This window comes from Tachypleus tridentatus, chromosome 8 (genome assembly GCF_004210375.1).
Source record: "Tachypleus tridentatus isolate NWPU-2018 chromosome 8, ASM421037v1, whole genome shotgun sequence".
Taxonomy (NCBI): Eukaryota; Metazoa; Arthropoda; class Merostomata; order Xiphosura; family Limulidae; genus Tachypleus; species Tachypleus tridentatus.
Genome location: NC_134832.1, coordinates 23,680,048 through 23,693,419, shown reverse-complemented (window position 1 = coordinate 23,693,419; position 13,372 = coordinate 23,680,048). Strand labels below are relative to the sequence as shown.

At 28.5% G+C, this 13,372-nt stretch overlaps 1 protein-coding gene across 5 annotated transcripts in view; it reads left to right on the top strand.

The window, feature by feature from the left end:
• Nucleotides 1-12,914, top strand: part of LOC143258680 (cleavage and polyadenylation specificity factor subunit 6-like) — a 60,090-nt gene extending 47,176 nt beyond the window's left edge. For 3 of the 5 annotated variants that reach the window (XM_076518080.1, XM_076518079.1, XM_076518076.1), the window contains 3 exons: nucleotides 530-677; nucleotides 2,149-2,364; nucleotides 12,450-12,914. In XM_076518080.1, coding sequence (XP_076374195.1) covers nucleotides 530-677; nucleotides 2,149-2,362 — 362 coding nt within the window. In that variant the 3' untranslated portion in view covers nucleotides 2,363-2,364; nucleotides 12,450-12,914. Of the gene's footprint in view, nucleotides 1-529; nucleotides 678-2,148; nucleotides 2,395-3,125; nucleotides 3,319-12,449 lie in introns of those variants that run through there. The other 2 variants (XM_076518077.1, XM_076518078.1) reach the window with 2 other exon arrangements.
• The last annotated feature ends 458 nt before the right edge of the window (nucleotides 12,915-13,372 follow it).

Below are 13,372 nucleotides of genomic sequence, written 5' to 3'. Positions count from 1 at the left end.
TTTATTGAGAAAATAGTTTTGTATTTATCAAAATTCAGTTTAAGTCACATTTTCTTAAGAGTTCAATTCAACTGTGATAAGAATAATGAATTATAATAAGCTTGTACAAAGTTGTGTGAAAAATAATTAAACCTAACCTTTATAACAAAATTTCAATACTTTTATTTACAATGTTAAATGAGATTTTCCTAAGAAATGTATTATAGGATCATTTTCAAGGCAACATGTATTTAATGCAAAATCAAGTAGTAGTATGTTTGTATTTAATATATAAAACAACTTGGTGTCCCTAGTTTTAAAATGTTACTGTAATGTTAGCATGCTTTATATTTGTATCTCTTCTGAACAATAAGTATGGTCATTATAAGTATCTTAAACTTAACATGGAATTTACTTCTAAAATGTCTTGAATCATGAAATGCAGTCTTTATTTTCAATTTCATTTTATCAAATTTTTGTTAAAATTAGTAAATTTTGAATTGGTAAAGTTGTTAATACATTCTTTTTTTTAAATATCATTATTGTAAAGGGGACTATGCTAGTGCTATTGAGACCTTGGTTACAGCAATTTCATTGATCAAACAGTCAAAGGTAGCAAATGATGATCGCTGTAAGATTCTTACAAGTTCTCTTCAGGATACATTGCATGGAGTGGAATCCAAGTCATATGGATCACGGTAAGTTAAGTTAATCAGCTGGGATGTGTCAAAATGAAAATATTTACTTGTATGTATTTGGTTTAAGTATAATGTGTGTGTATATGTGTCTGTTTGTGAGTTCATTCATTGTGTTACTGTTTGTGTGTTAATTGCAAGATCTTTTAAATTACAATGCACCCTAGTTATAACTGTTGCTTATATTGTGTGTCATTCTTCTTCAATCTAAAATTCTGCATTGGGCTCTCAAAGCAAGGAACATTTCTCTGTGTGCCTTTCTCAAGTCTAGTTCAGTTTCTAGTGGTGTCGTAGTGCTATGAATACCTAATTACTGTGCAAAGTTTTCAGATTAAGAATTGTCCTATGTTATTGTATTAATATTTTTTGTGTGTAATGGTAAATTTAAATAAGAGAACGTTGTACACCATTAAGGAAAAGCTAACAATTTGTAAAAGTAAAACAAAATAAGGTTTTAAAAGTGCAAGTTAAGCAGGATTTGGGTATCCCATATGGTTGTGCATATAACTATTTCAAAGGATAACGTAAAATTGCGAAAGAAAATGTTTTTTGTGAATGTAAGAGGAAGTGAATCAAGAAGAAAATAGGCTTACTGCACTGGCATCAAACTGTGATCTTCAGGCAGTTAGCCAGAACTTAAAAGATTGAACAATGGGTTGATGTTGACAATGAAAAATTACTGTGCCATAACTTGATTGATGAAAACACTATTCAAAGCTGGGTGCATACACATCCTTGAAATTGAGGATGGAATTTCAAGTCCTTAAAAAGGGGCTTTTTTGCAAAAGTACTTAAATATTATATTAGCAGAATATGATGACATATGTGTTGCAGAGTTGAGCACAATAAATAGTCCATTTCTTTTCAGTCTACATTCACATGTTGAATAAATAAATAGGACTTCTATAAAATGTCATTGGAATCTGATTGATGATGTATATCTTAGCTTCAAAAAAGTGCTTGAAAAACATTTTGAGAGTACTTAGAAAATGCTTGAAGTTGATCTGAGCAATTCGGTATGAACCATGTAAATGTGCCATGCCATTAAGGAAAAGGGGACTGAAGGAAGAGACCAAGATAAGGAACCTGCAGATCTGCCTGTTGCTCAGTTAGCATAGTTAAAGGATCTTGCAGGAAAAATTATGATAAAAAACAAACAAAAACTGATTCTTTACAGAAATGATTCAACTTAGTAAATTTTGTGTACTAACTGTACTGATAGTACATATTTTGTTTATAACAAAGGAAATTTTAGAACAAAATGTATGTACGTATTGTATTGTGTAATATGATTACTTTCTCAGTTATACTGCAGGAACTCTTATAACTCAAGAAGCTGTACTGAAATAGTCATTTCTCTGTTTATTCTTTTACCATAGAATAAAATTAAAATGTTTAATTTTCCCATGCAAAGGAAAAACTTCTTAATTTTATGTGAAAAATTATTTTTGTTAAGAGGCTTATCTTCTCACAGGAGCAAGGATCGTCCGAGATCAAGAGAAAGAGATCGATCTCGTGAGAGGTCATCTCGCAGAGAAAAGTCCAGTCGTCGTGATCGCTCCAGAAGCAGAGAGAAGGATTATAGAGACAGAAGTCGTGACAGAGAACGATACTATGAAGATCGTCACAGCAGAGATAAAGATAGAGATAGGGATCGTGAACGTGAACATAGGAGTAGCAGGCATTAGAGGTAATAGGCTCAGAAAGACTAAAATACAAGGTTGGTTTAATAAGATGTTGTTTTATGCAAAAGCTTAAGGTGGAAGCATTGTGTCTACCTTGTTAACATATTCATGATTTTTATTACCATTTCAGAACAATGAAAACATCAACAGAGAGAGTAAACAAGTATACAAAAACGTAGGAAGAAAATGCTGAATAAAGCATTGGACGTGAAATACTTAATCATTTTTTGTGTGTGTGTGTGTGTGTGAAAGATAACAGTACTTTTGTATGCATATTTAATATATACTTAGCTCATTATCATAACTTTCAAGTGCATAATATTGAGTTTAACTGAATATGTCCATATTGGACTTTATTGAGCTGTGCATGAAGAGAATAAATACAAATAATGATGTCTGACACTTGTTGATTTTTATAAAGCTGTTTGAAACTGTTATAAGTGGTAATGAGTTAAAGATAAAAATAGTCTTTTCTCTACTGCTTATAGTATCTCAAAGTCTGTTAGTGTATGAGGGAAGCATATAATAGTATGCACACTTTTCGTGGTACTATTTGTTTAACATGTTGATTTTCAAGTAGGAAGCCATTAACTTAATCTCTCTTCAGTTTGTAATTTCTAAATGTTTAAATATAAGCAAACATTTTGACTTTCCTTTTAGAACTCCTGATGCTTTCTTTTCCTGCACAGGGAAAGCTGTAATTCCCTGTCCTTTTTCAATGACTTCCAGGCTTCAGTAAATACAAACTGATCATTTTCTTTTCCAGCCCTTGCCTTCTAGCTATGGTGGAAGTACCACTAGAGAGACATTCAGTCACTGACAGAGAAGAAGTTTATCTTTCACACATCATGATGATCTCTAGCTTCTTCAAGTTTAAAGAAGGGACATGTTGAAATTAAATTTCTTAGATACTGTAATCTGAATGAATTTCTGAAGTCATTGGTACTCTGTTAATAATGGTAAAAACCAGTGACTAAAATAATAATGAACAATATATTTTAATTGGATAAGTTGGAATTCAGTTAATGTTTCATAATTATTGTTGAAATGAAATAACTCGGAACAGAGGCTTTGAAGCTGATTTCTGTACTGTAAACAGTTTTGGGGTTATAAAGCAAATTTCTGCTTGTATTTCTTAGAGTTACCAGTGGAATGAGTTTGACTTTTTAAATATTTTTTATACCAAAGTATATTACATTGAAACTTGTAGATAAATCTACCTCATTAACTTAATGATGCTTGTGTTCATAGTTTGACCAGAGCTTTCTATTTGACAATACAGTTTTAAATGGAATTGATAAATGTTTAGTTACAAATGTTCAGCTCTTTTTAAGTCCCAATATAGTGGAAACATTGTTAAGGTAGTAATGTTATAAACTATTCCATGTTGTTTGTAGATACACAATTAATTTAAGAAAAGTTGACAGTGGCTTTAAAAAGTGTTGCAAAACGTTTCTCTTTGTTTATGTGGTAGATGTTTTTGTACTCTGTGTATGAATGTTGTATTTAAGTGAACAGAAAAGTTAAATATTCAATTAATTGAGTTTTCTGTTGTAATGTATATTTTATATTTTGTGTTATATTACTAAATGCTTAATTTAACTGCCACTTTTATTGGCATAAGATGGTGATATATTTAAATTTGCATGTATTAGTTTTTTATATCTAGACAAAAGAGAACACTGCTCAACTTCCTTAATTTTGAGTATTTTCACAGATGTTTTAAAAGTTGTTAAATATAACTTTATTATGAAGTTGAAATTCAAATGTTTCAGTTGCTCTGCATTTGTTGTTCTGAAAAGTTCAGTTACATAGTACTGTGATGTTTTTATTTATGTGCACATATTTTTCTGAAAGCTATGCATCATAGAAATGTGTGAGATTTTTTTGTATGAATGTGTAGATCTAGATTAGGGAGTGACTCATCTTTACTGTGGTGTTTGTTTATCGTAATTATACATAACATTTTAAATTCAAAGGTTTTTTTCTATTTTAATATTATAATGTTTGTTTTAACTTGAATTAACTACTGATTGTGATACCTCATTATTATACATTGTTTTTCATATCAAACTGAAAAATATTTTTCACTGTTAATTATTTTGAACAGTCATTTATACATGGCTTATGAAGCTAAAATATGCCTCTGACATCAGAGGTTAGTGAGTTAGGTATAAACAAACAAGATGTGAGTCTGAGTCAAAGGTAAATGGATGCTATAAAAAAAACAATGGAAAAACAAACAAACAAGCTTTATTTTGTATCTTATATCAATAGGAGCTTTTTAACTCTGTATGGGTTGGGTCATTTGACTAATCTTGAAACACCAGAAAAAAATGTAAAATTTAAACTACTTTTTTCATTTCTAAAATGGCTGTAGATTATAACAAAAAACTATTATTTAATTGAAACAGTAAGTTCATAAGAGCTTGCATTTGTTTTATTTTATTTTGTTGTTTTAGTGCTCGTTCAGTTGCATTTAACTAATCTCAAGATACAACTGGAAATTGCATGATTGGTACATAGCTCAAGTTATTCTATTTAATGATGTAATGTATGAGCAACTCTGAAAATAGTAACAAGCAAGCCTCATGAAGACATTTTTCTTGTACATTATTTACCAAATCTAATTTTCTATTCTAATCTTTACATTAGTCACTTTTATAACAATGAATGAAAAATATACTTAAATAGATTAAGTACTTTTGTTTTTTTGTCAGCTCATCAATGAAATTGAAGCTCATATTTTTTGTAATGATAGCACCATTATATCAAACAATTTATTTAAGATATGTACTTAAGAACACAAAATAAGTACATAAAGCAATGTCCTGCAACTGTTGTAATTGAACTTGCTTTCTAAATAAGGCTTTATTGCTTTAAAGTAATTCTCTTAACTCCTCAACCTAAATTAAGTAACAAAAATTTTCAAATTTAGGCCAAATAATTAGAAATTTCTGCTGAGAGTAAGATATTACTAGATACCATGCAGTAAATAAAACTTTACTAGCAAAATTTTGAAAGTATTATTGGCAAATTGTGAAAAGATATAATGGGAGGGTGTGGCAAGTGAGTCTGATTTTGTGGTATGTATCTGTGCAAATAAAGAAGACTAAAAGCTATAAAATTAAATTATGCCTTAGTAATATCTATAAAAAAAAAAAAAAAAGGAATCACCCATGCACAATTTCCCAAGTTTATCATAAATATACAATATAATAAAGTTGGATGCAAACAAATGCCATTACAAAGAGAAGGGGAAATTGAAAATTTATTGATATATTTCTTTTTGAAATGAAAAATTAAAATTCGTATAAAAATTGACTTATTAACTGTTTTGATGGCAATCATAATTAAATATTGAATGTAACTATAAAAAAGTCATGGCTTATCAGCACTGAGAGGGTTAAACTGGAATCAGTTTTATTGCATTAGAGAACACCAACTTTTATTAACACTCCTACGAAAAGACGTTTCTAGTCCTGATTTCTTTAAGCCCGTTACCCTGGCTGTGGTTTCGCTAGATAGTTGATAGGGACAGTGGGAATCTCGTTAATCCATTCATTAATGGATTTAAATGGCAATTCCATTTAAATACAAAATTATTAGCCTAATATTAATAACCTTTCAAGTTGCTCTGGGGCCTGTTAGGCCCCACTTTTCGTAGGAGTGTTAAGCTTTTAGGTAGATTCGGTAACTGACATTTGAATTCTTTATTACAAAAAGAATGGAATCAGCTTTTAAATTATATGTAGAAAAATTAATTTGTCTCAGTTAAAATTATTCCCTTGATAACTAATTGATATTAGATTATTTTATTAACTTTCTGGTTGGTGTTTGTTAATGGCAGTAAAAATAATATAAAACATTTTATTATAAATGGAAAAAAGAAAATGTTTTATATAAGCAGTGTGTGTGTATGTGTGTATTGCTGCTGTTGTGGTGATGAGAAAGACAGTTTTAAAAATGTATATTTATAAATATGCAGATTTGTAAATATGTTTCAATCCTTAGTCAGTGGTCTTACTTTTTGAGTTTAAATTATTTTCTGGTATAAAATAAGCAAATATATTTTTACACTTAAATAATAAATATAGTTGGAATTCTGTAAATGTGTTTATACTTAGTATTTCCTGTTGATTATGTGGGAGAAACTTTTTGATATTTTTTTAGTTATAAGAAATTGTAAACAATTTTTTTTCATATTTTATTTGCTTGAGATTGAACTCTGCTGTGTATCACAGTAGTTAGCAAAATATGTAGTTTTAGGTGTAAATATTGTGAACTCAGTTGTACTTTTTGGGAAAATTAAATGAATATAAATTTTTCTAAATTAGTTTGTTATAAATATAAAAATATTTTAATGCATTCATCTTTCTTGTCAGTAAAAATTAATCCATATTTAGAACTGTAAGTGATACCACCCCTTTTTTGAAAATGTTCAGGTCACGTACAGAGGTTAAGGTCATTACTTCTCTTAGCTATTATAGCTTAAGGGGGAATGCTCTTTTAAAAACTTTTTCTGTATCTTTATTGTTTGTGGAGTGTTCAAATCATTGTAGAAAGAAAATAGATGATGTATGCTATTAGACTCTGTGAGATACCCTTAGACGTGAAGTTTATTTTTACTACATATTAATGTGTGTTTGACAAGCATTCATGTCATTTATAAATTTGTCATAGTGTATAAAACCAACTTGTTCTAAACTCATGTTTTTATGTAATGTCTTCAGATTAACAACAATACTCATTCTTTCTGATGAGAAAATAATTTATATTTTAAGTAATTATGTAGAATCATGATGTGAATGATAAATGATAACTATATTTGATTTTCTAGGATATATAAACTGTTGTGTGTGTATGTTATTGGGTTGAAATTGTTTTATTTACAGAATTACAGTATAATTAAAAAAATTGTTTTCAGATATATGCCTGTAGTTTTAAAATTGACCTGCTATTTTAAATTCTAAACCAAAATGCACTTATTGCATTGATTAGGGAAAGTTTGATATTGAAGGTTTGGTTATTTCAGTGAAAATATTAGTTTTGTTTATAGTATTTTCTGTTTATTCTGTACTTGAATTAATATTTATCTTTATTCATGTACAAATCTTTTGAAATCTTTCTTGTTACTGATTTTTATAACTATATGCATTAGGACACTAGGGTTCATAACTCTCATAAAATGTATTTTGTGTTATTTAACATTTTTATGTATTTATTTTTTTTGTCAGATGGGTATTAACCTGTAAGTCCTTTGAGATTTGTAAATATAGCTGCTTTAAACTAAGGAAGATGAAGGAAATTTTCACTTGAATTTCTTGCATTGGAATATTATTTGGTGTGTTCAGTATTTGTTTTAAACAGCAGTTTTAACTATTTTTATTTTTAGCCTACGTCTGGTTAGGTCTTGTTTTGAAACATTTTTTAGTAATTTAAAAAGGCTATAATTCAAAGAAAACATCAAATTGAAATTTAGCTTAATCATATTTTAGTATTATTTACTTTGTAAAAAAATAAAATAAAATAGTTATAAATGCAAATTAACTTTCATTAGATTAATCTTTATAATTTCTAATGCAATACATGGGACCATTTCCTTGTGTGTTTGTTCATTACATTTCTGGTGAAGTAACCATTATTCATGCATAATTATTTGCTTATATTTATAAGTATATGCCAGCTGTAAAGTTTATGGTTGATTCAACAAGAGTACTACTTTTCGTAAAGATGAGTAGGAAACCGACTATTGTACTGGGTACCACCTGTTTTAATGAACTATTTATTTATTATATAAATGATTAATATAAATCAAAGTAAGCATTAAGCAGAAACTCCTTGCTGTGTTAAAGAAAACTGTTTTGAGTATGATCAGAAGCCTACAACTCGGTGTGAAATTAGGCATGAGGTTCATTTTATGTCAGTTACTGTTTACTTTGTAAAAATGAAATTGTAAGTAAAGCAATGAATGAAAATTAACATTTGTATTTCATTAGTGAATGGATATGAATTTTTAGTTGTATGTATATGTTTTGATACATTATCTGGAATAATTTTTATGTATATACTTATCACATTATTGCTCCAATAACCTTTTATATATGATGCTGAATGTAGATCTGAGGGTCTTTTGTTCATTCCTGTTGCTATGAGCATGCAAAACAAAAACTCCACACCTTGGGATCATTGTACATTACAAGAGTGATAATCAGATCCCACTATTCAATTTGAATAATCCAAGAGTTGGCATTGGATGCTTTTGACTAGATGTCTTAATTCTGGTTTTATAAGTTGAAAATTAAGAATGGCTAGCACTGATAACTATTGTGTAGATTTGTGCAAATGTCCAAAAATACCTCTTTAAATAATTTATTTTGAAGTTGCTGATTTGAAGCTGGTTTTTCTAGTCATATAATCCACCAGAATCTAGATACAAAAAACAAAAGAACCCTCAATTTAGCAAACTCTGTATACATCACAGAAAACACTAAAGAAGTTGCACACTTAACACAATTCATTATTTACATAAACCAATTCTGTTACAAACATAGTTACAGAAATTATTAGCAAATTTAGAAAATACAGAACAAAAAACTTTAATCACTTGCACTATCTCATATATAGAAAATATTTATATATTTATATCTGTCAGAGATTTGAAAAAGTAGAACATAAATGTAACTCCAAGCTTTGTTTTCATCTCTGAAATAAAAATGAAACGTATTAAAAAAATTATATAACTAACCTATCTCAGTAGGAAACATTTACAAAATAAAAAACAATTGCCCAGTCTTTCACGTAGGTGAAACAGGATGCAACGTTTAACGCTGTATTAGAACATCTGAGCCCATAAACATAGGAACAAAAACAACCACAGTTTTTTATGAACAGAATGTCACAGTATTGAAACATGAATCTGATATTAACAGAGAATGTTGATTTGAATGCTAAAATCATTACCAAGAAATGTGTGTACTTAAGAATGATTGCACCAGTGATCACAATGTTCAACCTGATCTAAAAAGTAATCTTTCTTGCTGTAAAAGTTGCAAGTTGTAATAGAAATAAACTCTTGTTTATGTTAATATTATTTTCTTTTATTTATAAATATCAGCTATGAAGTTTGTAGTACTTGTTGTAAAGAGATACAATAAAACTGGCTATTGTGACTGTTTTACTCCATACCATGTATTTAATGAATTATTTTTCATCTATATAGTAAGTGAATATCAAGTTAATTTTAAGCATAGAATTTTCGGTGTTATATTTAATTAGATATCAACAATATTGTAAGCATAGTCTTGAAAATACAAAAGTACATTGACATGTGAACTGATTTATCAGGATGCACTTGTATCTTTAATATATTCTAATAGATGAAGTGAAATTTTTTCCTTAATTTTTGCAGAGGTGGTTGTATGAAAAAAAAAATTGCAATCATGATTTTAAGTAGGATAAGTGGATGCTTGTAAGAGGTTGAAAACTAATATTGAGGTGTTTTTTTTTAACACAACAGAAGTATATTTGAAAAAGAAAATGATCATAAAAATAGTAACTTCGAGTAAGTTTATTAGAAACACTTTTAATGCTTTAGTGTTTATTAAGCTTAAGTCTTGTATATATTCAATATTGTTTTCAAAGTAATAGAAATAGTTCTTACAATATGTTGTGATAAAAGGAACTTGAATGAAATGAAACTGAATAATAATTAACAGATTAATAAAAGAGAACGGAGGTCTAAAGGCTCATCTATAATAGAAGTATCAAATTTAAGTGTATAATCTATATTTGCACAAAATGTTTTTGGTTCATTTAGTCGTTTGATGTACTGACTGTAATCACATTATTCCTATATATACGCTTTTGTTAAGTATGAGGGATTTGATGTATTATTCGTAAGCTAATACGAGAGTAATAAAATTAGTGTTGCATAACTGAAATAGATTTTTAGAAATATTAGAAAATAGTATCTAGTGATAATCAAGTAAAATCTTTATCAGTTGGCTACTGCAGTGAAGAGGTTTATTGACATTATTGCATACTGTGTTTTAGCAGAATAACCCTTCAGTCTTTGTCATATTGCCAGTTAGTGACTTGATGTGTATACATAGACTGAGGATATAAAAATCCTTTCATATCCAGATATGCTAAGCATAGTTATATACTTTATTCCAGACTGTATTTTAGTGTTGAAATATGGTATAAAGTGTCTTGACTGAATGAACTAAAAGTGTCTGTGACAAAACAAAAATAAAAAAAAAATAAGGAAAGGAATTTCATGTACAAACTGAAAACATACTGTTTACAAAGATTTAGTAACATGCAAAATTGAAAAATCAAGTCAAATCTGTTAAAGGTAAATATTTCTAGCTGAAATAATGAAGCTACACTATACTTAAAATAGGTAAAAATGTAAGTTACATTTTTAATGTTTAGCATAATACATGTCTATGTATGTTATGATAAATTTTTGAAAAGCATTTCAACTTAATGATTTTTGGTAAGAGAACTTGTACCACTGAAAAATTAACATACTAATGTCAACTAGTTCCTTTGTTCTTTCTTCCTACCTTTTGTCACAAACAAGTTTTATAAAAGGAAATGCTTTGTGTCTTTACTTAGTATTATCTCTATATCAAGGTTGAACTATAGTTATGAAAAGTGAGTTTGATTCAAATTTGAGCTACAGAAAAAAAACAATTTGCTAATCTGTAAAGATACTTGATGTTATCAAGTACTGTTTATTTTTGGGAGATTGTAAGAATTATAGTAATAAAAATGTAGATTTTGCAACAATGTTTTACATAGAATGTTTCAGAAATCTGTAGAAATGGGAAGAAAGTTTAAAATGTTCTAGATTTTATTCTCCTATAGTTTCATAAACAAAATAAAAGTATTTTAAATTGTTACATCAATATTTATTGTCTACTGACTAAAACATTTTTCTCTGCTGTGGAACAGTATATTTTTTATATATTTAATATATACCTAAGCCATCACACTTTTATGACTTGTTTCGAATTCCTTAGAGCCAATTCCCACTTCACTGTAAACTTTCACAAGTTTTACTATCATCACTTATTTGGCAGTAGCAAAAATCATGTATTTTGATTGTTTTTGTATCTTGAATGTTTAAGTCCTTTAAAATGTAGTGGACAAATTTCCAGAAAATTACTTATCTGATTTTTATATGCATTTTCATTTTTTTGTTGTTTTGGATTTATTAATGTATGAAGAGTATAAAATTTTAACTGTCTTGAAGTGATTTGTGTTTCTAACCATGTTCATTCCTTATATAGACCCATTTTCAACCTGCATGCTGTAAAACTTTCAATCTTCTAGGTCTATATGATCAGTTACTGGAAAGTGTTTGAATTTATTGTGTTTATGACACAGATGCATGTATTTGTAGGATGCTTACAAAAAGATTTTTGTAATGAAGAATAGGTGTATTATAGTTTACATCCCAGCAAGCCTCAAGAACCTTGGTATTAGGTGAAAAGTTATGTTGTGGTGTATATAGCAGTTAGTGTGGTTGATACACTTTCACTCAGAAGTTCTTATTAGTAATTAACAATACTTGGTACTTGATTGTGCTGGTAAGAAATTGTTTAGTGTAGAGATGTTCATTGTGAAACTACTTGTACATTGTTGTTATCGTCATTTAATAATGTTTGTCTGAATAAATATAACTGGTGCTAAGTGTTCTTAACAACTTGTTTTAAATAACTTTTTAAGATTATTTGAAATATTCAGGTCATTCTAACATAATTAAGTTAAACACCAGAAATTTTTTATCCTGATAACCACAAGGTGGAGAAAATAAAAGTAACTCAAATGAACATTTATGAAATTTATTAAGTTATTTTGTAACCACTTTTTGTTCTTTTATTTTGTGTACATATATAGACACTTTTACGCTTTTGTTGACCTTGTATTGATTAATGAAGTTGATTTAACAAAATGGAAAAAAAAAATGCCCATGAAGCTGTAAATGGTTTTGATGAGTTTGTACAGTGTTGACTAATGACTTTACTATAAACCTTACAGATTTCGAATGTGTCTTTTTGTTTGTTAATGTTTATAGGCCTCCTCCGTGAAGGCTTGTATCATCTTTGCTGTATGTGTGGGTATGTCTGCAAGGCTTCACTCGTCCCAGTATCCATACTAGTTGACCCATCATTGTGCTTTCCTCACTTGATGCCTTATCTCCACCTCTAAGAAGTCCTATGTAAGAACAGTTTGAAGAATCATGGACAACACAAAGCTTCAAGTTCTCAGAAGTACTTCTCAAAGTGAAGAAAAGGAAGCATCAAGTGGACTCCAGTATCAGTGTAGTCCTCTTCGGCTGTTCAGTTTTTTTGTTTATTTTTCAGTATTTAGTGAAGCACATTCCACAAGTTTTGATTCCTAAACACAGCAAGAATATCAGTGCATTTCTCATATTTGAAATTTTGTTTGATTGTAGTCATATATTATGAAATTGTTTTGCAATTTTTATCTCTGTATCCTTCATGAAAGCTTCCATTAAAGGTTGCTATGTTCTTTTGAATTTGATGTGCCAAATTATATTTCCTACTGTTGTGTATAAAAAGACAATGGAGAGTATAACCAGACAATTATAATATATTACTTTTTTTTGTTATACATCTTCCTTTTTAAAAATCTACACAATATTTTAAATGCACTGAATTATATTGGACTTTTTTTGTTTGTTTAATAAACACGTATATTCATTTGTAAATTTCAGGGAATTGATTGGAAGTCCAAAATATTTACCATATAATTATGTATTTAAATTGTGAAATGATAAAAGGAAATACAAAGATGTATTTTGTAAACTTTTGCAAAATTTAGAAATGGTACTTTCTTGTGGTAATCTAATTGTAGCAAAATATTTATATAATTTTGTTTGTGGATCCTTTGTAATAAGTTTTTGAAAAGGAAAAGTTAGAAAATATTTTCATGGAATATTTTAATTTGTTTTACACTATTGGAGACAGCTGGTTG